At 56.5% G+C, this 23,345-nt stretch overlaps 8 protein-coding genes across 8 annotated transcripts; 2 read left to right on the plus strand and 6 right to left on the minus strand.

The window, feature by feature from the left end:
* Positions 1 to 2,011: 2,011 nt before the first annotated feature.
* Positions 2,012 to 3,235, minus strand: BKA78DRAFT_58774 (uncharacterized protein). Its single transcript, XM_066893423.1, has one exon. The coding sequence runs from the start codon at positions 2,962 to 2,964 to the stop codon at positions 2,284 to 2,286; it is 681 nt and encodes a 226-aa protein (XP_066738490.1). The 5' UTR covers positions 2,965 to 3,235; the 3' UTR covers positions 2,012 to 2,283.
* A 3,990-nt stretch (positions 3,236 to 7,225) lies between these two features.
* BKA78DRAFT_58915 (uncharacterized protein) lies at positions 7,226 to 8,050 on the plus strand. Its single transcript, XM_066893425.1, has one exon. It carries the CDS (start codon positions 7,410 to 7,412, stop codon positions 7,875 to 7,877), a length of 468 nt encoding a protein of 155 aa, XP_066738491.1. The 5' UTR covers positions 7,226 to 7,409; the 3' UTR covers positions 7,878 to 8,050.
* A 472-nt stretch (positions 8,051 to 8,522) lies between these two features.
* BKA78DRAFT_259690 (PITH domain-containing protein) lies at positions 8,523 to 9,605 on the minus strand (the record flags this gene model as incomplete). The annotated part of the gene is made up of 2 exons (XM_066885395.1): positions 8,523 to 9,433; positions 9,530 to 9,605. 2 exons carry the CDS (start codon positions 9,603 to 9,605, stop codon positions 8,523 to 8,525), a joined length of 987 nt encoding a protein of 328 aa, XP_066738492.1.
* Positions 9,606 to 12,011: 2,406 nt separating this feature from the next.
* On the minus strand, positions 12,012 to 13,321 carry BKA78DRAFT_327708 (uncharacterized protein). The gene has a single exon (XM_066889544.1). It carries the CDS (start codon positions 12,428 to 12,430, stop codon positions 12,128 to 12,130), a length of 303 nt encoding a protein of 100 aa, XP_066738493.1. The 5' UTR covers positions 12,431 to 13,321; the 3' UTR covers positions 12,012 to 12,127.
* Positions 13,322 to 14,615: 1,294 nt separating this feature from the next.
* Positions 14,616 to 15,431, minus strand: BKA78DRAFT_300290 (uncharacterized protein; the record flags this gene model as incomplete). The annotated part of the gene is made up of 1 exon (XM_066887170.1): positions 14,616 to 15,431. The coding sequence occupies one exon, from the start codon at positions 15,429 to 15,431 to the stop codon at positions 14,616 to 14,618; it is 816 nt and encodes a 271-aa protein (XP_066738494.1).
* A 689-nt stretch (positions 15,432 to 16,120) lies between these two features.
* On the plus strand, positions 16,121 to 16,867 carry BKA78DRAFT_300291 (uncharacterized protein; the record flags this gene model as incomplete). Its single annotated transcript, XM_066887171.1, has 1 exon — positions 16,121 to 16,867. One exon carries the CDS (start codon positions 16,121 to 16,123, stop codon positions 16,865 to 16,867), a length of 747 nt encoding a protein of 248 aa, XP_066738495.1.
* Positions 16,868 to 17,104: 237 nt separating this feature from the next.
* Positions 17,105 to 19,412, minus strand: BKA78DRAFT_58936 (DNA polymerase alpha/epsilon subunit B-domain-containing protein). Its single transcript, XM_066893426.1, has 5 exons — positions 19,301 to 19,412; positions 19,065 to 19,251; positions 18,881 to 19,012; positions 17,836 to 18,832; positions 17,105 to 17,746 (listed from the first exon to the last, which is right to left on the minus strand). Exons 1-5 carry the CDS (start codon positions 19,342 to 19,344, stop codon positions 17,502 to 17,504), a joined length of 1,605 nt encoding a protein of 534 aa, XP_066738496.1. The 5' UTR covers positions 19,345 to 19,412; the 3' UTR covers positions 17,105 to 17,501.
* A 527-nt stretch (positions 19,413 to 19,939) lies between these two features.
* BKA78DRAFT_259354 (Metalloenzyme, LuxS/M16 peptidase-like protein) lies at positions 19,940 to 23,040 on the minus strand (the record flags this gene model as incomplete). Its single annotated transcript, XM_066885363.1, has 2 exons — positions 19,940 to 22,670; positions 22,715 to 23,040. 2 exons carry the CDS (start codon positions 23,038 to 23,040, stop codon positions 19,940 to 19,942), a joined length of 3,057 nt encoding a protein of 1,018 aa, XP_066738497.1.
* Between the last annotated feature and the right edge of the window lie 305 nt (positions 23,041 to 23,345).

The following is a 23,345-nucleotide window of genomic DNA, read 5'->3' on the forward strand; positions in this document are numbered from 1 at the left end:
GTAGAAGGAAGATCAGCGACAGACGAGACAAGCGATTAGGTCTGAAGAAGAAAAGATGACCAGGCACGGTGGGAGAGGAGGCGGAAATGGTCGACCACGGTGGGAGGGGAAGTCGGGAAGGCGCAGCAGACGGGCCACCCAACGAGACAGCGGGAGACCCCTGCGGCGCTGCTAATGCACAAGCGCCTGGGACGTCGTGATTATTCTGCGACCGGCGCTGACTCGCGCGCCTCGTTGTTTAGCTGCACGGGGCCACACCCAAGAGCTGGCCGTGTGGCCGGGCTGGCTGGCCTCTGGCACTGGACGCGCGGCATTATTTTTATGCCATGGACCTGTAGAGTGGTTTTGAACAAGGGCACGCAATGCCCACCCATGGCGCATCCATGTCGACAAGCTGCCGTTTGTGACTGCTGAGAGCGACGAGATGTGCGAGAGATGCAGCCATCAGCGTATAGTCGCCTTCCTACGCCAGACTCGAGATTGTGACCATCATCCTACACTACTGCCACACCGATGATTGCCAATATTGCTCCAAATCTATTGGCATGCTGCTGCTGCTGCTGGTGTTGGCTGCAGGCTACTGCATCGACACTTTTGACATGTAATCGGCATCGATATACCATCGCTCGCCCGCCCGACGTGAAACCCTAGCGCCGCGCATAAACGGTCGACCGTGTTGTTTGCTCTGAACGTTGTCTTTGCATCGTTGACTCTTCAGTAACCAAATCGTGGCGGCGGCCTATCGAGCTCGCGGCCAGCCACGTACCACAGCCAACAGGACTCGCCGACGATGGCTGCTGGACCTGCGAGGCTGCGTGGAATACGACCGCCGGGTGTGACGGGCGTGTGACGGGCACTTCAGCTCGACTGGCAGGCCGCCTATCAGCAGCCTCTGCTCGACCTGAGCTGCAAGCCTGCCCACTGTGGATCCGTGGCAAACACCCAATGAGACTCGAGAAACATTGAGTGCCACGCAACACTGCGCAATGATGTAGCCGGCTGCAACGTTGGTTATTCCTGTCAAACGGCCATTTTACGGCGCCGCGCCCGCAAACCCGCGACCCGCATGCCCTGCGCATGCCGGCCTGCCTGCCTGCCTGTCGACCTTATGCCCGCTCACCGGTAGCGCTGAAACAACAAGAGAGAGAGCAGCAAGTAGTGGTCTCTGGCGTCGACCTGGATGGATCCTGCCGAAACGCCGCCCACCAATTGTCTGTCTCTTCCTCATGTGGGGTACAGCTCGAGCGCCGAGTGGTGTGGTGCGACATGGACAGCTGGTAGAAAATGGTGGGTGGCACCTTCGGACCGTCATGGCCTCGTTGAGACTGGCCTGCATCGAGTGTTTCAACCCAAACAACTGCTGGAGGGTGATACAGCAACGGCTGTCGAGCATGTCGAGCAGAGAGAGGCTTCGTGTTCGATTCTCAATGCGGCAGAGGATTACGCTGCCGTCATGGGGGGAGCGTGATGATCATGCAATCACCTTCCATGTCGGTCGGTGACGCTGGGTGTTGCTAATCTTGTCCTGGCTGAGGTGGTGTACGGTATGCTGGCAACGCGGCTTCGGGACAAGCTGCACAAGTTCGGGTGCACCGCCAATCTGCGTCATTGGTCGGCGTGCACAAGACAGGGAAGACTCGGGTGTTTGGCCGCTTCAGTGGCCTGCCTTCTCGAAGCCATCTAATGCAGGTACCATACACATGGCCGGTACTCTTGCTCTTGGACCACGGTACCGCCATGCAGCCCACCGTTTCAGTCTGCTCAAGCTGTCAGTCTCTGGTTCCATGGGTCCTGCCGACAAGTTTTGACATCATCATCATCCTGACCGCATCCTCCTCCACCAGTCCACCACGGCCAGCGACGTCGGTCCGAGGCGAGACCCTCAGCTAGTCCATGTCGGGGACAACGCACTTGGTTCCGTCTGTCGGTCTAGCGTCGTCTTTCTCCAGATCGACGTTCAGGTTATCAGACAGCCGAGATTGCCTTTGTCGACGGCTCCTCAGGGCTCCCTCTGGGCTGACCCTGCGACTCTTCAGACGGCCCGCACCAGACTGAATCAGAAGCACCCAACGCCAGGTCTTGGCTATCGCGACGCGTCGAACCATGGCCGTCATATGGGGAAAATGCGCCGGCATCGCATGGGTCGCAGGCAAGAAGCTTTCGCAAGTAGCCGATCGAGACAAACGTCGTCGTTCAAAGGAAAACAAGCTCAAGGTTTTGGTTTCCGTGCTGTCGGGGTCGCTCGCATCCATCCTCCCACCCGATCGGTTGGCATCTGCTGTATCAAACGTCAGACTTCTTTGAAGGAACAAGAAGGAATGCAACACGCCACAAAACGGCGGCCGTGGTTCGTCGAGAGGCCCTGGCTGTTGTCGAAATGAGGTGTTCATGCCAAAATGTGGAGCCTCGCCTCCAGCCACGACTGAGAGAGGGCCTGTTCCTTCTGGAAAAGACGACGATGCACGAGCTCTCCACACTTTGTCTCGCAGACCCTTTCGGAACATTTTGCACCACCACCACCAACAACCAAGGCATCAGATAGTTGCGACGGCGCCGATGGCCGCTGCAAATCGTCGATCCCGCCCCCAAAACGGTAGTTCCATTGAGCAATTCAGGCGCCAAGCGGGTTAGGTCGTTGCAAAACATTCTGTCAACCATGAGGGGTTTGTTTAACCGGGAGCAGCGGTCAAAGACCATGCAGAGAACGCAATATTGCATCCTCCTACTACTCAGTCGTCGTCGCGCACCTTGCCTCCCACACCGACTGAAGCGCAGAGGCAGAGCGTCAGAGCACGACCAGAGGGAACACCGGGCCGGGCCTGGCCAACCGTGACATATGGGCGCTGATGAGAGAGCTACCATGCTCCCACGCCCCCAGCGGCTGCTCCAGACCATCTCCCACGCTCCTACTCTTTTATGAATGAGGATCATCGCCCGCCCCAGGCGCCGCCGCACGGAGGGCATGCTGCGCTCGTCACCCGGGCACGAAGCAACAGACGAGACGCCGCGGCGGCGGCTGCTGCGTCTCTGCGTTACCGTACCTTTGTTGTAGTGCTCGGGCGGGCGGACGGGCGGGCGGGCGCGCACAATCTCCTCCAGCCAGCCTGTGCTCTGCGCCTTTGTGCCGTGCGTGCGCTGATAACAATATTTCGACTGTTTGTGCCATGTTCAAGGTGTTTTGAGAGAGAGTCGTTTCGGACCGTTTCCGCCCTAGCCGACGGACGGCGGGACGGGCAGGGCAGCCTGCCACTCGCCAGTTGCCAGAGACAGCTCTCCACTAACAACCACCTTGAGCGTTAGGCCCGGCAGTTGGAGCGCAAACGCACCGGAAACGGCACCGAAGTGTCTGGTGGGCACCTTGAGGGCTCGACGACAGGGTGTTGGGCCCAGGTTGCAACCACGCATTCCTCCCCATCCGTATCTTGGAGCACGCCAGGGTCTTCTTTTCCATGTCGGCCATGCGCCTCTCTCATCATCATTACCATGGCCGGCATCCAATCGTCATTCAGGCTGCCCTGCATGGCCTCCTCGTGCCTCGGTACCCTTCCGCACCTTCCTTCCAAGGCCGTTGGCTTTGTCGGTCGTCGGTAAATCCGACCCTGTTGCGTGCCTGAACGAGCCAACGACAGAGCCTCGTGCGGCTCTTCTCCACTCTCCGGCCTGGCAGGTCGTCATGAATCGCGATCGATGTTCTCTCCACCATTTGATTTTGGGGCTCCCCTCTGTCGCCGACAATCTGCCTCACATCGTCGACTCACTGCCGCTTCCGTCGCGTTGCCCCGGCCTACACGCATGTGCCCTTATCTCGTAAATACATGCTCATCGTGGGATTGTCATGGCATGGCCGATTGTCGTGCGGCAATTGTCAGTCCGCCCAGGCTGTGGCCCAGCAGTTGCGCGGCTGTCGGCGGTAGGCGGCTATCACTCGTGATAGACGCCTGGCTGCTTTTTTCGTTTTGTCTTTGCGTGACGACTTGCCCTGATGGCGGGAGATGGGAGATGAAGCCCAGCCGGCCGGTTTTGACGCAAGATTCTACGGTTGCATGAGAAGGACAGCAAAAGGCTGCGCGGAGATTTTCGAGACATGAATGCCCGGTACCAGATGCAGAATATCCTCATGCCAAAAGTCCATGGAGCAGAACACTCATCTTCTTCTTGTCTCACACGTTCGCTCTGATACCGCACTCGACCTCCACTACCACGTCTACATTCTTCCTCTCCATCCATCAACATGCAACCACCACCACGACCCACGCCACCATCAAACCGCAATCCCCACTCCACGCATGAAAAGACTCCATCCACCTCTCACCACCATCTATCTGCCGTACATACTCATCCGTCGTCTCCATCCAGTAGTCGCTGCTCCTCCTCCTCACCGCCAACCCGTCCGCATAGCTCGTTTCGTCTCATTTCGTTTCAGCTCAGCTCATCTCGTTTCGTCTCTTCTTTCCCTCCCTTCCCCGAGCGAACGCTGTCCGTGCAGTAGTTCCAAACATTTTCTATTTGGCGTCGGCCGTCTCTTCTTCCCGCGTCCATTGCCGCACACGAACGCCCGGCCCGTCCCTGTCCGGTCTCACGATCTGGACTACCTACCTACCTACCTTTGCGTTCCTGCGGACGACGCTGGGACCTAACTACAGCACGGGTTGATGAGTGCATGAATATTGTTGATGGAAGCATTGATGAACATTGGACCAAACGACGCTGGCGCCGGGCATAACTTAGGTAGTAGTTCATTCGCGCACAGCATGACTGTACGTCCGCAAGGGCTGTCCGTCCGTTCGCTTGGTGGTTCTGGAAGGTTGTCGGTTGTCGGGTTCACGACAGCCAAGCTAGCATGTCTGCCATGTCAGTCCACCACCGGAGATATGGCAAGTGGCGGGCGGATATCCATAGGGACGTCAGTTCAGTGTGCCGGCCGGCATTTGGTTTGTGCGTATCGCAGATGGTTCAACGTGAGTAATGGACAGTGTGGGATTGGATTGTACAGTAGGTGGATGTGTTTGATGCGTTTGGAGTATCGACGTCGGTCGGATGATGTTTGCTCGTGTCTGATTCTCTGTTTGTTCTGTTTGGCTGTTGTTGTCAATTTTTGACTTTTCTTGCATGTGACGAGAGATGGTCCAGAAATTTTTCTCTTGCCGTTCTGCCTGGCGTGTCCATGTTGTCATGATCCGGGGGGCTGCTGCATCACCGACGGCGAGGGCGGGCGGGCAGTCAGATGGAACCGCGCTCCCCAATCCCACCAGGTAACTAACTACATGTACATACTCCAACCATGCGGTCGTTGCCCAGCTGGCCAATTTGTTGCGCATATCCAGCATGTCCGCACAACCAGGTACAAGCACAGCCTCAGCATCCATCGCGGCGGCCGGCGCCACACCACTACCACCACCCACTCAATACATGTACACATGGCCGCTTGCTTGCTTGCCTTGCGCTCGCTCTCCCCGTCGCCACCACCTGTCGACTCATTCGTGATAGACCTCTTTTCGCTTGCCTCGTCAGCGAAATCAGCTCAGCCCCAAAAATGGACGGCGGGTGAGGTCGGCAACGGAGATGAGACGCCCAAAAGAGCTGGAGCGGCGGAGGCTGTGCAGCAGCAGCAGCAACGCAGCGCAGCGCATGTGTGGGCGACGCGAGGAGACAAACGCACCTGGGGAAAGCGCGGTTTGCCCATTTGCGCGCCCCAATCAACGCATCGCGCAGCACATGGTGGTCTTTATTTGCGGGTTTAAAAAAAGACCGATGTGATGGACGATACCTAGGTCGTGGGGAAGGCAGGGCAAGCCAAGGCAGATGCGCCACCCACCACCCAACCTAGCTCGACGACGACGACGGCGGCGGCGCGCACATGGGCATGAGATTATTGGATCGAGGCACGGCAGAGGCGATGATGGACGACCCAAGGGAAATAAGCAGGCAGGCAGGCAGGCAGGCAGGCGGAAAATTTCTTCCTTCCTTCGACCGGTGTTGGTTGTACGATCGAGATGTCTTTTTCCCCCAATGTTGTACCGTACGCCCGCGTGGTAGTATGTATCCCAGCCGATGCGAGCGCCTCCCTCGGCTCTGCCAGTCGAGTCTCACGACTAGGTGGGTGTGCCCGGGCAGGGCTCGAGGCGAGGCGACGGCGACGGCGAGTAAATAGTGAATGCGACTCGTCCACGGCGGTTTTTTTTTTTTTTCGCCCGCTCGTCTCTTGTGTACGCTTTGGGGAGCTGAGACGAGACGACACGAGACGAGACGAGATGTGAGCAAGTAGCGGCTGAAAACGTTGTAGAACCAGTCGCAATTGAAGTTTGCCGTCCCAGCTAGTCGGCACAACGATGGATGGAAGAATGTCGACTCCGAGGCTTAGCGCCAAAAGTTCGCGCACCGCACCTGAGGCTTGAAATCACCAAAGGAGGATGTTGTCTGTAAGTACAGACAGTGAGCATTCAAGCACCTCGAGGCCAGGCATAGAAGCACAACTACAAGGAGCATTCAAGCACCTCCGCGCTGCCTTGGACTTGAGATTTCCTTCGCGATCCACTGTGTTCTGCTATGTACTCGCGTCTCTCCTCAAGCGGCACCAGCAGCGCGCCCTCGAATATCCAAGCAGTGCCAACGAACGAATGCTTTCCAATAGAACGAGTAGAAGAAGAACAAAACGGCCTCAGATAGTGTCTTTTGAAGTCATGCCCAGCATCGCCAGGTCATTCTCTTCCTATTAAAATTTTGCACGACACCGTAGGCATCGTGTCATCACCGGCCTGGTTTTGTCAAGCAACTGGCGACGCGCCAGAGAAAAAAAAGCCCTTCAGCTCGCGTAGCATGGCGCTAGCAGCGCCGGCGCAGGAATAACTGTTGTTCCAGTATCAAGTGGTCTGTGCGCAAATCGCGAGCTCAAAACTCCTCGCACCCTCGGGCTCAGCGCTTGCGCGCTTCTTCTTCTTCTTCTTTTTTTTTTCTCTAATGCGGCGGGGACTATTTGAGTTTCCCACGTTACTTGCTCTGATTGCGCGCGGCCCCTAACCGGGCCTGCTGTGCTTGCCTCCATGGTCGATGCAGGTGTCAAACGTCCCCCAAAGCGAATATATTGCACACCGGTCACTGAAACACTTTGCGGCGGCTGCCTGTTCTAATGGCGCTGGCGTTGGTAGCAGTGATTGGACATACTAAATTTTGGTGATGTATTTTTCCTTTGTGTGTTTTCTACTGAGCGCGCCTGCCAGACGCGTGTGTACCTCTTTCTGCATGTGGCGGTTGTATCTGTTGCTGCTGCCGTTTGAGGCTATGTACAGACTAGCGGATCGCAATTTTCGTCTTGCGCTCTTGCGCGTACACAGGAAGTTGGGCATCACGACCTGCGCAGCTCAATTTGCTGGCCAGAGTCAAATGATAGACAACAGCCGTCGTCTACGTGTATGGGAAAAATTTTTGGAGCCTCAACACGCGACCACGTGCACGTCAAGACTCCCGCCAGCGGGACTCCCGCAAGACTCACTGTTGCAAAACAACATGTTGAAAATCGCTCCTCATGGCATAAGCACTCGAATGCTCCTTGTGTGCCTGCTTGGAGCCGCTGCCACTGTTGCTACTGCTGTCATGAGATGCTGATCCCAGCCCTGCAAAGCCTGAACGCTCCCTGTCCGCGCTCAACACCAGAGCTCAAGTCCCTTCCCGCTCTAGAAGGCACGCCGCGTGCGCACCACGTTTTGCAGCGCAGCCATGTGGCCTCGTCTCCACGGCCTGCCTGCCTGCCTGCCCGCCTTCCCCAACCGGCGTCGCGGGCGGTGGCAGTACACTGCACCCATCCACTGCATACACACGTACTCTATTTCCAGCGCAGCCTGGCAGCGTCCCAACAACAGCCTAGCTGCAGACGTACATGAACATCGGCCGGCCGGCCGGTCAGCGCGCTCTGTGAATGGACCCGACAAAAGACAAAAGCTCCGGCGAGAAGACGGGAACGCGGAGGCGTTGTTGTTGGGCTGGGCTGGGCTTATCGGAACCACGGTTTCGCGGGACGAAATGGAGCAAGCAAACCGAAATGTTGCGTAGCCATAAGCCGCAGCACCAAGACTAGACGCAGCAGCAAGCAGCCCGCGCGATGAGACGAGCCAGAGGCAGCTCGATACCTGGGCGCTTGTTATTTGCTCCTCCTCTGTTCAATCTCACGTTGCTGCTGCCGCTGCTGCTGCTAATGTTGGACGTTTTGTCGAGCTAAAAATAAAAAATAATGCTGCTGGTGGCTGAGTGTGGTCTAGAGGACGATGCATGGGCGACAACCACAATCATGCTCATCGTCGCAAAACACCATCGAATGGCCACCCGATGGCCATGTGCTGGCGCGCGAAATGATGAGATGATGGGTGGACGGACAGTGCGCGCGGTGCTAAACATGGCAGCCGAATTTTTATTCTTGTTTGATCATAATCCCATCCAATACCCGCAATGCAACCACGGTCATTACCATCTCTGACTTGTGTTGCTGTCCCTACCACCCATCCAATTCCCTCGGCAATCCTGCTTCTGCTCTAAGCATCGTCGTGTCCAATCTTCTCCAGCTTGCCCATGTCCCGCTTCTCGCCCGACTCTCCTATTAACCGGATGCGGTCCAGGCGCACCTTTTCGCCGTCTCCCTCACCATCCACGACAAACATGACGACCGACGTGATGTTTTGGAACTTGACGAAGCGCAGCTCCAGCTTGGCCGTTCCGGTCTTCTCGTCCCAGTCCTCGGGCTTGAGCGAAATCTCTTGCGTGACGGGAATGTCGTCGGCCTCCTCGAAGCCCAGGTTGTGCGCGCGGTTGGTGAAGAGCTTGATGGTGCGCGGCCGCATCGGCGCCTCATCGTCGTCATCCTCAGACTTGCCCGGCAGCGACGTGAGATGAATCGTGTGCAGCTTCAGCGTGCTCTGGAACGGAACGAACAGCATCAGCTGCTCGTCCGTGTCGCTCTCGACCCAGTCGCGGTCCGTAGCCTTGCCCTTGCCAGCCAGGCCCGACGGCTTGCTCGTCTCAAACAGCGTGCGTGCAGTGCCCGCCGCCTCGGTATCCGCGTTCAACAGGTCCAGTCCGCGCACATCCACCTGCTCAGTTATGTCGCTGTAGCCGCGCGGCAAGGCAGCGCCCGCCCATCCGCCGGAGCTCGACCCCACGTCACCGAAACCGCCGGACCCAGACGACGATTCCGCCTCGGCGGCCAGCTTCTTGACTGCTTCCGAGAGCTCCTTGCCGTTGGCACCCTTTATGCGCGAGACCTCGCGGCCGTTCTTGAGGATCAAAAAGGTCGGCATGGCGGTGATATTGTAGCTTTGCGCCACCTGCTGCTGGGTGTCGGTGTTGACCTTGGTGAAGGTGATGACATTGGGGCGCGAGAGGGAGCTGGCCAGCTGGGCGTAGACGGGCGCTATCGCCTTACATGGTCCACACCAGTCCGCATAGACTGGGAGAAGGTCAGTACGACTTCACATATTGTTGCGGGGAGCTCCGTAAACTCATGGCGGGGGCGGGGCAATCGAGCGACGGGAGCTGCACTTACAGTCTATGACGACTATGCGCGAGGAGCTGAGGAGGGAGGACAGCTGGGACGGCGACTCGATCGATACTATGGACATTTTGAGGATTCGTGTGTTGTTGATGTTTTGTCAAAAGTGGAAAGCTGAGGCTGATGAGACGCGTTGAAGTCAGACGGCGCGGGAAGCTGGAGCCGGAGCTCCTTCTGTTGCCGGACCGCGGTTCTCCCGCCACCGCACCACAGCTTGAGACCGTCACCAAACCAACACCACGTCTGCACATCGTCAATCTGTTCTGATCAAGTGGGAAAAGCTTCGTCATTCTCCTTCCACAGTCTCTAAGCTGCATTCATGATTGCTGAAAGAATATGTCATGTCTGGCTCCAACTATTCAAGCACGCGAGCTCCTCAGACTGGTTTTATTGCAACGCCATTGCCTACTTCACGAACTTCATCGTTGAAGGACTGAATCAATTCTCAAGCGAACCATGTCCAATCGCCAAAGATGCCAGATGGAAGCCTCAGGCACAGTTGGTGCCAACATCTCGCGACAGAGGCTGTGAGGTGTGAGGCTATCCCAGACGACCGGTGATGTCATGCCGACAAGGCCACAGGGCTTAGCTCACAACTACTCCTCCACCCTCCTGGCTGTTTGCAAATCATCGTCAAGACTCAAAATGGACCGGCTTCATCGCGGCCAAGCAAGGTTCAAGTCGATCGCGAGTCAAGCTGACATCACTTTGTGGGCTTCGACAGCCACGGGCAGTCCAGACTCAGGACTAGCAAAGTGGTCCTCCAAGTTTTGGATCTCGGGGCTTCTTCAGCTGGCCTTGTCAGATTCCTCTAGGCCTTGTCAAGTGGGCAGAGAGCACCGCCATTGCTCCACCACAATGGACAACGTTCTAGCCAAGAGCTGTAAAGGCATTTCCTGGTCAGTCACGTGATGACGTGTCGAGCAACAAAGTCTTGCACAACTTTCATATTTGCATTTCAATCAGACTTGGTACCTTGCGGCGGTGGTGGATGCCCTCGGCGGTGGACTGAACGGAAAGATCCATGCTGGGGTAGAACTTGAAGCAAAAGCTGACTTCTAGACCACAGGCTCGCGTCCACAACGGCCATCTTCCCGTAGACGTCTTCTCTGCACCGGACGTCATTTTGGGACTCTGAAAATACTTCAAAGCAAGGCGCACGATAGGGCTGCACCCTCGAGACAGCAAAGGGCCGACAGAACAAGACAAGCATCCCTCATGTTGACTCTGCCCAGCAAGGCTGGAGACGTTGTTGCTGCACGTCACGGCGGACCTGAAACGCGGCGCAATGGCAGCGATTGTGCAAATCTCATGGCGTCGCGGCGCTCCGCCACAGTTCAACACCAACCGCACGGCATCCATCCCTCTACACAGGTCTACGCGCGCCTGGCTGCATCCTTCCCGAAACTGCCCTCAGACATTGCGCCATGGCGTCCAACACTTGAAAAAAGCACCACTTCATGCATCTCTCGGATCCGGCTGCATTGTGGCGCCTGCCACGTCCTCTCAATCAGGGACTCTGCCTGTACTTCAGCCCATGGCGCCACGCCACAGCAGCACATCCCTCACCTTGATGCCCTCAAGGATTCCTTTTTTTCTTTCACGACTCCACCAAGCACGCTACACCTTGTCGGGGCTTCGCGCGCGGCAGCTAGGGAATCCCCCAGCGGATTTGCATCAAGGTGATGAGTACGGACGCACATGTGCTCCTTGCCCTGCTACTAGTTGACTATTTAGGTGCCGGCTGCGACCTAATCTCACAGCCGCGGTGCCGCGCCGCTGGCGCTGTCAATCATCCATCCGGATGGACCAGAATACCCAGTCTAAAATAGTCAATCTACCTATCGATTCTGGCCTCACTACTAGCCAGATAGTCGGCCTAAGGGATCCTTTAGATACACGTCTCCAGCGTGGCGGTGGGGCTGCTTCATCCGACCCGGATATTGATCTATCGACGAGCCGCTCATCAATACTCGCAAGCAGTCTCCGAGCCCGCTGACGAGGCGTGGATTCAATCCTTCATCCATCAGAGCCAGCTGTTGTTGCCTGCTCGTTCCGTCTTTCCGATACGAACCCGGACCGCGGAAGGACTTGTCTTGTCGAGCCGAGGCTACTTGTCTTTCGCCCATCCATCTCAGATGTTGGTGTTTGCACAGCCGTTGGCTTGTTTCAGGGCTTCTGCGCTGGCTGATGGCAGTTGCATGTGCTAGTACGTTGAACACGCACTGTGCCCGAGTCAGCGCGAATAAGCTGCAGCGGGTGTGCGTGTCGATGGTGCAGAAGTCTCGAAAAAGAAGACTATGGATCCACCGCACCCGAGCAGCCGGATCGTGGGAAGTGCTTTTGCCCGGCTCGTTGGTAAGTCATGCATGCACGTCGTCCGTTAGGATCGTCGGTGGTCTTTTCGTTTGATCATTATTTGTTTCCTCTGCCATTGTCTTTTTTGCTTTTGCCGTCTCGCCACCGTCAGTGCCATGCTCGCCGTCGCTCTCTTGCTCCATTTATCTGCCGTGCATAACCTGCACAACACGCGATCAAGCCCAGCCATCACGGTTCGACGAAAAGCACATTCCTTCGCAATAATCAATCTTCTCACGTGCCCCCGCATGATGCACGCGCAGACGATAGAGTGACGCTCTCCGCTGAATGGGGTCGCACCATGCAGCGGCGCCGTTGGGGCGGGTTCGGTCGTCCTCCGTTCTCGAACATGATGGCAGAAAAGAAACGCTCGGCGACCGACTGACCCTCTTCCAATCGGCTGCAGTGAGCGTGCCATGTAGACGACGTTGTACGCGGCGCTGCCTTCCTCGTGGTGGTGTGTCGTACGCATCCACCACCGAACTGCATCAGAAACGTCAAAAGAACCGCGCTTTGCAGTTGAGATTGATCTCTCATCTGACGGCTTCATGGGTTCTTTGTCCGCTTGAGACACCACGTTGAAACTGAGCCCTGAGCGTGCCAGTCGCCACCGTCTCCGCATGGCCTGCTGACTGGTCCCTGGTGGAGTGAGGTTGAGATGCCAGAAGGCCGCAGAGATTCGAGAATGGGCCTTTGGCTCGGGTTCTTGGGCTGGGTAGACGATTTTGCACGTAATGATTCATCAATGCTCTCATGGCAGGCGGCTGGTCCAAGAAAAAGGCCCTGATGGCACTGCGACTGCTCGACGAAAAAAGTCGCACACATCTCTTTGAGACATTTCCTTCTCGCTGCCGGAGCTGTTGCCCACAAGCAGAAAGGGGTTCAGGTTCAGATTCAAGTCAAGAATCCGGCGGGTTCTTGGTAGCCGCAAGAGCGACACTTGTCTTTGCCCAATTCTCATGAGTACCTCTACCTAGGGAACGGCTTTTGGGCAATCTCTGTTTCCGTCAAGGCAGACAGAATCATCGCAAAGACCGCCTATGAGTATGACATCTCCATGTGGACTCTACTGTAAGGGTTGATTTTGAGACCCACTCTTGCTTTCAACCGACCCATCTTCCCCAATTCCTCCAAGAGATGAAACTTTTTCTGAATCGCGAAGATATCTTCGCATGCTTACCCAAGTCTGTTTGTCCTCTGCGTTTACGAATGCCTAGCCTGAGAGATTCCCCCCCCCGCCCCGGGGAGCGCGCGCCTTTTTGCACCGTGTCCACTTGATCATCACATCGTCGTAAAATGGAGGTGGACTGGGATGACAAGCCCATGTGATGGTGACCAATAGTCAGAATGACCATGAGGATAGTGTGATACGCAGAGAAATGTTTATGGGACGAGGGATGAAGCACGAGGCCAATGGCTCACACACCGAGTGTATCGCTGGGTAGGGAAATAGATCGTGTCTCCCGCGGCGGCAGCAGCAGCAGCAACAACATTAGAGTTCTACCTTGCATCACACGTTCAGAGGAAACCACTCAACTGATGTCCGCAGGAGATTCCTCTTTACTGAACACGTTTAGGGAAGAAGGACGGCATCGCCCACCTACCCCCTCTGCTACGCCCGTTGTCCACTTAAGAAAAGCATTCTACTCCTCCTAGCACAGTGGGCCCAAGGCTCAACATCTTGCTCCAGTAATGCATGCATGTCGGCTTGGAGCCAACCAAGGGGATCACTCTTCCTGAACCGTCTCTTCCTTTGCTTTGGAAACGTCGACCGCAATCGCAAATCGCAAATGGAGCCTCAGACCACGGCCGACGCCGTGGCGGGGCGATGTGACGCCGAGCAAAATGCTGCTCTTTCCAAGACGTCGGTGGAGTCTTGAAGGGACGATCGATGCCCGGCTTGGTGCAGTGAGGGGCCGTTGGTCAGTATTGCGCGAGAAATCCATGGAGACAGACGTGTTGGCGCCCGCCTCGGTCCAGATTTTCGCTGGATTGTCACAGTCGTTGTCTGGCGAAGGGTCAGAGAACGTTGTGTCATCGACGTGTGGGTTGAGATTTTGTCCCTTAGAAGGAAACCTGCTGCTCAAATTCACGTCTGAATCAAGGTCGACTAGCATGGTCAAGAGAGCAAGAGGAGAAGGAAGGTGGGTTGTCACTGTTTTGATCAATGTCGACGACCTGAATGGAAGAATCATGGCACACAAAGCACGTTGTCGATAGAAAACGACGAGATCACTACACGAAGCTGTGTGCAGATACGGGCAAATCAACAGGCAATGAGGTAGCTTCGGTAAGAATGGTGCAAGATTCTGTACTTTTGGTGGTGGGATTGGTCACGAACAACATGGGTAACAGAGAAGGACTTAGAGGAAGCCTACTAATGTTGTAGGAAAGGAAAGGAAAGAAAGAAATTTCTACCACCAGATGTGCCTGGAAACGTCCAACACACGCGCCTCAAAGCCGGGGCGAACTTGGTAATCTTCCAATCATTCCCCAATGTGCTCCTGACGATTCCTCAAAGGCCTTGGACCTGGCTCAAGACAGTGTACAGCAGCAAAGGATCCCGTCGAATTCCGCCGTCTGCTTGCCCTCCTCACGCCAGAAATGAATCTCATCGAGCCTTGGAACATCTGCTTCAAGTTTCCAATCACGCTGGAGCGCAAGCAAACGTATTAGTCGAATAGCTGTATGGACGAGCGGGAGCACAGGAAGCTTCACCTCCTTAGCGACGATCCGCACCATCCTCGAGCTTGACCTTCTTCTCCGGCTGCGTATCATCATCGCTATCGCCATAGCCATCGCCATGGCCGTTCTCCTCGCGCTCCATGACCAGCTTGGTGAGCGCATCCACCCTCGCCATGAGGACGCCCAGGTTGTTCAGGATGGCAAGCTCGACGGGCGTCATGGAAGTGCCTGGCTTGAGCTTGATCCACGTGCGGGGAGTGTCGGCCGTCGGGGGCTCCGTGTACTCGAACGGGCTGTTATCGAAGTTGGTGCCGGCTGTGGACGAGGTAGGGCGGGGCGTCGCGTTGTTGAAGTCCAAGGGGCGGACGATGCTGCTGCTGCGGTGCGCAGGGTTGGTGCAGCTGCGGGTGGCGTGGTTGCTGGTAGACATGATTGGGTATGGAAGGTCGGTGGTGTTGCTGTTGTTGGCGGCGATGCGGTCGTGGGGTAGAGCGGGATATGGAGAGACGTAGCCAGAAGGGACGCTGCCAGAGGCGTAGGGAGAAGAAGAGTAGCGCGAACGGGCAGTGTAGCTTGTAGAAGTGCGGCCAGCAAGGGACATGTTGCTGGCACAAGTACGAGCAGAAGAGGACGTGTATCCAGAGGAAGAGTGCCGCGAAGGAGCAGCAGAGCTGGTCGAGGTGCGGGAAGTAGGGGACGTGTTCCTGAGAGGACTACGGCCAGCAGAGGACACAAAGCTCGTAGGAGTACGACCAGAGGACGGAGGGTAGTCAGTGATGGGGGCACGTCCAGACTGCTCCTCTGGCGGGCCGTAAATGACTATCTCTGGGATTGTCTGCTGTGGCGCAACCATTTGGCCGAGGTGACTAGGAGAATCCTTCGTGTCAGCTACATTCCATCTTGAAAGAAATACCTTTGAGGTTTCCTACCGGCTCGTAGAGGCAAAAAGCTCGACTGAATTCGCTTGATATGTCAGGCTTCGATGCTAGAAGCCCTCGAATGCAACGAGGAATTTTGGTGTAGAGAAGAAAATCCAGAGGCAGGACTGGCCGGTTTTGTGCATGTCCACCTTGACGACGACATCATCGACGACATGATTGTCGTTGTCGCCAGGCATGAGGTGTTGCGCGAAGGACGGTGGGGTTCCGGAAACCTGTGTGCGCCGCGCGGTGAAATGTTCATCTCCATGCGCTGCGCTGTACCGACGACCGCAATCCTTCTCTTTCTTGCACGGTAGATGGAGAGAAAAACCAAACCAAGAAGCGCAAAAACACGGCATCGAGTCCGAAAGCCCCGATGTTGTCCCAAGCGAAGCCAGACGCTGGTGGTGTTTGGATGGAGAGGCACCCGATTCGGCTAGCGTCGCATGGCCATGGGGTGCAAGCACTTCGCGATAACTTTTCTCTCCAACCGTTACATCTCAATTGACACCCGTCATTTGCAGAACGACCTCAGCAATTTCCTCCTCTTTGGCCGAATCGCAAACATTTCTCTCAAGCGAACCCTCCCCTCAAATCAAAAACGACCGCCCCGCAACCGACGATGCCTTCCAACGTCACTTGGCCCCAGAGGATGACGCTCGAGAGTCTCAACAAGACGCTCGAGCAGGAGTACGAGAGAGCGGCACCCCAGCAAGTCTTCGCCAGACAACCCCGTTCTACCCGCATCGAGACGCAGCCCTCGTCCACCCTCAACAACTACACGGACCCGTTCTTCGATGCCGACGAGCAGAGGAGGAGGAGCAAGGAGGCCGTGGCCGCTCTGCCCAAGGAATTGGTGCAGAAGCTTCGCTACCGCGTGCTCAAGGAGCACATGGTGCTTTTCCAGGCTCAGGATAAAAGGGAGTTCTCCGAACTCACCGACGCCGAGATTGAGGAGAAGCTGCGCCTTTTTGAGAAGCAGAATGAAGACCACTTGGACGACTTGATTCTTGAGCAGTTGCGCAAAGAAAAGCGAGAACGCGCCAAGCAGGAGGAGAAGAAGGAGGCTGCAGCCCGTACCGACCTGATGGCCACCTTGTCCCCTGATGATGGCGGCATGCAGGGAGTTGCCGGACCACGCGCGCACGCCGACCATGGAGGTACGCAAGGAGTCTTTGTCTTTGCACGACGCGCGCACAACAACATTACCATTGATGACGGCGATGAAGGCGGCACACGAGGAGTCTTCAGCCGACGCGCGCACGACACCATGGACATTGATGATGGCAACAGCACCAGCGCTCATGGAGTCATCGAATCCCGCGCGCACCCCCACTACCCGCACCTCTCAGACGACAAAGGAAACTGAAAAGCGCCTCTTCCACCATCACCACTTCCAACTTTTGCACTTTTTCCACAATGGCAACGGAAACCTCGAGAGCGTCCGCCATGCCCAGCGTCTCGCAGCAGCAACAATAACCTACCGCGGCGGCGTCCAGTACAATCCCTATACCTCGACTTTCCCTATAGAATGTGGACAGCGGCGAATGAGCAGTAAGGGGGAACGGATCTCAATGGAAAGAATAGGAAAGATGGGACGTCTGGGGGTTGATTGAGTGGGGATGCACAAGCGGGTGTGGTGTCGTGGTGCCGGTCCCTACCTACCAGATGACCTAGGTATCAATCAATCCATCACCTACATAGCAGACGGAAAGACAGGCGCGCGTGTAGATGGTGAGATGTTGATGTAGGCGAACAGTCTGGAAAGACTTTGATTCCAGAAATGGCGCGTGTTCCTCTTCGCCGCCTTTTTTTTGCTTGATATTGGGACGACGCAGGTCCCGCGACGGACCGATCGAGTCTGGGTAATGCTGCCGCTGCCATCGCCATCGCAATTGGACTTTCTGTCCTGAGTGCAATGTTCTTCAATCCCCAACCCTTCTGCCAACTCGCCCATGCCCCAGCGCCTCCACACAGCCTCCACCACCCCATCATCCCCTCCCTCACTCCGCAACCACCCTAACGACCTCAACACCCAACACCTCGCCATCCTCGCCATTCCCTCCCGCAACATCGACCAGAACGACGAGTCCCGAGTCGCAGAAGCGCGGCACCGAGACGATGCGGACGCGCTGGCCGGCCGGGCCCTGGACCAGCTCGGTGCCGAAGCGCGGCTGGTTGCCGGCGAAGAAGAGGTGCGGGCAGCGGGAGAGGAGGAAGGGGTCGTCGTCTTGGAAGGGGTAGGACCCTGTTTGGTGCGGTGGTTTTGTCAGTTCGGTTACTGTGATGGGGGTGGGTGGGGGCGAGCGAGGTTGTGTCAGGGGGAAGGGTACTCACAAAGCGTGTCCGGCGCCGTAGGAGCAACGCAGCGCCAGTGGAGGAGCGCGTCCATCAGCTCGCAGCGGTCCGTGTCGTCTGTACTTGCTTGACCTTTGGCAACGGCGCCCTCGCTATCCACGTCCATGGTCTCTCCTGATGTTGCTCCTGCTCCTCCACTCACACCCACGTACTTTGCTACGTCATTGACATTCTGGCCGCCGCTCCCAAGCACTCTCCACCCCTCGACCTCGCCCTCCCACGGATTTGTCACTGCATCCAGCCAGCCGGCCTCGCCCTCGTCGCCCGAAGCAGGCGACTTCATGTACGCGCGACTCTGCCGGAACAGCGCCGGATGCAGGGGCTGCTGCGGAACCGCCACGTTGGCTGGGTCGCTGGCACCGGGCAGAATCGTGACGGGGATGCTGGGCAGCAGTTCGGCGAGAAACGCATCCAGCCGCTCGATGGGTGCTGCGTTGTACGCCGAGGCATCGTAGCCGAATTTGCGCGCCGCGGCGCCCGTAGCGCTGCCGCCAGTCTTGCTGCGCGCAGCCAGGTCTTCGCGAGTGGGTATGGGCGAGCCTTTCGAGATGGAGTCGCCCGCGATGATGAGCCGCGTTATTTGCGAGGCGCTGGATGCGTCGCCGGCTTCGCCAAGGAGGAATTCGAGGAGGAGATCGAGAGCGATGGAGTCGGCAGAAGTGCCGGAGATGTTGAGGCCGCTGACTATGGCGACTTTTTTGGAGGAAGAGGGTGCCTTTTTGCTTGGTGATTGCGTGAGGGCCCAGCGCTCTGGTTGCGGCGGCAAGTCTGCCACGCGAATGTCGATGACTTCAAAGACGCCGTGCTTGTTTTCGCTGCCAATGGCCGCAATGATGGCACCCGTCACAAGAGGGTGGTCTTGGAGGATGCCGCCAGATATGTGGAGGCGTCCCGACTCGTCCTCCAGCATAACTTCGTCGCCATTGCCGTCGGGAGACGCGTACTTTTCTCGCGGCGGAGGCGCTGCTATCCAGTGCTACGCCGAGTCAGCATGTGGGAATCTCAAAAGGCTTGAGAGGCTCGCCTCTTTGGAAATATCATCCAGCACGTCCGGCTTCAGGGCCATCTGCATGAACACGGTGCCGACGACCCAACATGCCTGGCCCTGCCTCACATCCAACACGCGATCCACCCGCCGTGCCCTCTCGCCCGCAATCTTTGCACAGTATATCAGAGTTGTCCCATTCCTTTGCTCTTGCGGGTCCTACCTGGAAGCCTTCCCACGCCTCCTCGGCCACCTGCTCAACAATCGGCTTGAGCTGCGCCAGCCGCAGGAAATACATGTCTGCATACTGCTGCACATAGTGTCTATCTTGGCCCTTTGGCAGGGCAAATGTGTGGAGAGGCTGGTAGGACGGTGTGTGCGGTCGTTCTATGGCGGGGAACTCGGAGGTGCTGCGGCAAGTCAGCGGCGGCGCATTTTCTGCACCGAGGCGTAGCGTACGATGGAGACTGTAGCAAGTCGATGGGATATTCGGGAATGGCCATGGCTGGATAGGAAAGGGGCAGAAAACGGGCTATGCAGCTCTGGCGTGGTTGCGCATTGGTGGTGTAGGTGTTGAAGGTTGGACAGGCATTTCGCGCGGGCGACGCGAAAGCGCGTTGCGGCGCGCCGAGGCTCAATATGACGAAACGGGCAGCTCGACCAAATCCAATGCCTTTCATTGGCAGACAAATAGAAATTCAATTATTTTTGCAAAAATATTCCAGCTCAACTCAATTGGCCATGTCCACGCGGCTTAGTCCGCGTAGTGAGAAAATCGTCACTCGCAGGTCTGTGACCACGAAGCCGTCCAAACACCCAACACCGAGGACCACCAGGCAGCCGGGGTTCTGCGATGCCAGCACTTGAAGGATCAATCTTGCGCGTGAGCACCAATAGATGCTGCAACGACTGCCGACATTGAGGGTCGGAGACGCTGCGTTTGTAATCTGTTCTGTTGCGCGTGTTGGAGAGTAGAAGGAAAGAAAGTGCAAACGAGTAGATGAGTGGATTCTACATACGCTGACATAATCTCGTCAACATCTTCAATATTCAAGACTGTACCTTTTGCTGCGCTTCCGCCGACGCCTGTCAACGCCCCTAAGACGACTCTGCCATTCCCAAGTCTCTAACCTCCCAGTCCTTATTTACCCAGTCCTTCTTCTCGCCCAATACAGCAACATTACTCTTGGCCACGCCGTCTACCAAAAAGTGCTGTGCTGCTTCTCTGACATCTTGAACCGACACGTCCAGTAGCTGTTCTCTCCGCTTCTGTTGCATCTCATAGTCTACTCCGCTCAAGAACCGGTTCATGCCTTCTTGGCTCACGCTCTCGGGCGCATCCACTGACTGGAATACACTCAGCTTGGCTTCCTCGAGCTCGCCCTCCGTCCACTCGCGGTCCCGCGCCCACACTCCCGACTCGTTGATGATGCGCATCGTGTTTTGCGGGTTGGGGTCACGGTAGCTGTAAAAGCCAAACGTGCCACCTAGGCCGTTGGCATAGGCACCACCACCGTAAGCTCCGCCCTTTTCGCGAATCTCGTGGTGCAAGTGCTTGTGAGTGAGGAGTTGGGCCAGAATTTGAAGAGGTGCGCCCTTGCCGTCGACGTAGGGCACGGTGGGAAGTGCGAGAGACGAGTAGTAGACTTGGTACGGGAGCGGGAAGAATGACTTGGCGTTACGAGGGTAGGAGGTGAGGCGGGATACGGTGGGCATTTCGGTCGCATTGGTGGGCATCGAAGAGAGGAACTTTTGCAGCTCCTGCTCATTTGTCCTCGAGCTTTCGGTGCCACAGGTCAGCGCGACGCGCATGTTTTTAGTGTTGGCAATGGCCAGCTTTTGAATGGTCTTGAGCTTCGAGACGACATCGGCCAAGGATTCCGAGTCACCACGAGCAGCCAGGTCCGCAGTCAGTTTTACCTGAGACAGACCCGCAGTTTGCTCGCGCAACCTTGATGCGGGCGTCAGTCCGGCCTCTGCAAATCGCCGGGCAAAGCCATGTCCGGAGCTTGCAATGGCATCGACTGCACCGCTTGCCGAAGCCTGGAGGAGTTGGCGAATCTTCTTCTCAGACTCAGGCCCGTCAAAGTTGGTTTCGCGGATGACTGTGTTTAGAAGCTCGTACATAGCTGGGATATTGCGGTCAAAGGCATACCCAGACAGTACCAAACCCTCTTCGAAGTCATTGATGGCTTTGGGAGAGGTGGTCGAGTGATATCCCACACCGATACCACCAGTCTTGAGCTTGATCAAGTCTTCAAGCTCCTCCATCGTCTTGTTCTTGGTGCCGAGTCTCATGATGGAGTCGCTGAAGAGAGGAATCAGTTCGCGCAGCTCGTCAGGGAGGTCCTTGAGCACATTGACAGCGCGGAAGTACGTCAAGCCGTTGGTCGCGGCCTCTCGCCACTGGACCTTGACGTCACCTACTGCGCTGTCCCGCACGGGCTTCTTCTCCTTGCGCCGCGAGATATCCTTGACGCGAAGTGTGGGAAGACAGCTGAGATCTTGGTTCCGACCGCGCTCTTGTTCTTCGAGAAGGTCAAGCTCGCGTTTCTCCAAGAATTTCTTGGCCTCTTCTTCCGATCCAAACTGCTTGGTGGTTTCGAGAATCTTTGAAGCAAGTCGGCTGGCCTCTTCGGCAGCCAACTCTTGCGCGTAAGTCTCTGACGGCTCCATGGTGAAGGTTAGGGTGTTGTCATTCAAGAGCCACTTCTCCAAGAGTCGCTCGAGGTAGCCTCCTTTTGCGTGTTCTCTCTTGAATGCCTCAACGGTGTCGTTCCACGCCAAAGACTCAAAAGGATCCACGCCATTGAACCAACCCGGCTTCAGCCGCGACATCAAGCCCATACCGAAGCTGGCGGTCTTATGCTTCAGACTAAGCTCGAGCTGATGGAGAATTCCGTCAATCTTTTCTTGAGGGAAGCCCTTTTCCTTGGTCTCGTTCAAAGTCTTGAAGAGGGCCTCCTTGACCTTGGGCACATCCTCCTTCTTGCCACCATTCAGGCCAACTGAAAAGATTCCAACTTTGCCAGAAGTATCAAAACCAGTGTTTGGACTCCAGTCCGGCCCAAGACCCGCCTCAATCAACCCGCGGTACAGGGGAGAGCCGTAGCCGTCGAGGAGTAGAGACGAGAGCACACCCAGAGAGAACGTCTCCAGAATGTTGGAAGTATCACCGACCAACCACGCCGTTGAAGTCTTGTACTGCATGTCTGCCGGAACCAGCGGGTCAATCGGACCCTTGACCGTGACGTTTTGCGGACCCTGCGCTAGGCTGATGGGAACCTTGATATCCGTGTCGACCTTGATCTTGTCAAACTTTTCCAGCTGCGCATTTATTTCCTTGAGATGGTCTTGAACCGGAAAGTCACCGTAGGTAAAGATCTTAGCGTTGCTCGGGTGGTAGTGGTCGGCGTGGAACTTGGTGAGTTGCTCGTGTGTCAAGTCCGTGATTTTCTGCGGGTCGCCACCAGAGTTGTTGATGGCAGGGAATATTTGATCCTGGAAGCGAATGTAGTAGAGGTAGCTTGCGTCTGACATTTGACCCTTCATCTCGTTGTACACGACACCCTTGAACGCCAGTTGATTGTTGGCAGAAGCCTCCTCCAGCGGGTTCTCGGGACCGATGCGCCAGCCTTCTTGGGTAAAGTCGCTAGCTTTGAGGAGAGGTCGCAGGGTCGCATCGAGGTAGACGGACATGAGGTTCTTGAAATCTTGCGGGTTTATGGTGGCAAACGGGTAGCTGGTGTAGTCGGACGAGGTAAAGGCGTTCATGAAATTGGACAGCGATCGCGGCAACATCTTGAAGAAGGGATCGCGGACCGGATACCTGAGCTGTCAGTCATGGCTCCGGGGCAGGGCGTGTCAACAAACTTCTCACTGCCGCAAAGGGTCGTGTGCTCGAGAATGTGCGGCACTCCGGTGTCATCCGGCGGGTTCGTCTTGAATCCAATGGTAAAGACATTGTTGGAGTCGTCGCGGGCGACGTGGAGGTATTCTGCGCCGGTTTTGTCATGGTTGAGGTGTAAAGCGGTAAGCTCGAGCTCTGGAAAGTGCTTTGCGCGCTTCAAGGTAAAGCCATGGATGCGCTCGCCAACAGCGGGATACTGCTTGAGGTTGGTGACGGTGGAGGCGCTACGCCAGCGGGCGAGAGAGAGGGAGCGTGGGGCCCATGTCGACGGCTGCGAAGCGCGAAGCATGACCTGCTGCAAGGAATTTGGGAAGAAGACAGCAAAGATGGCGACGAGGAGAGCGGCGGCAGCTCCGACGGTGGTGATGGCAACGCCGCGCGAGGGCCGACGCTGATTAAGCGAGGGTTGGGTGGTCATGGTGTGTCACTGGGCCAGACTCGGACTGGAGTGAATGATTGTGTACTTGATGTGAATGACGTTTTGTGCACTCGACTGGAGGTGGACAAACTACAGATACTTGTCCTCTGGCGTTGGGTTAAGCTTCTGTCGCAGCAGCGTTGGTAGGTTCGTCTTCCATGTCCATGTCGTCTCGT

This window comes from Phyllosticta capitalensis, assembly GCF_038381095.1.
Source record: "Phyllosticta capitalensis strain CBS 128856 chromosome Unknown BKA78scaffold_13, whole genome shotgun sequence".
Lineage (NCBI taxonomy): Eukaryota > Fungi > Ascomycota > Dothideomycetes > Botryosphaeriales > Phyllostictaceae > Phyllosticta > Phyllosticta capitalensis.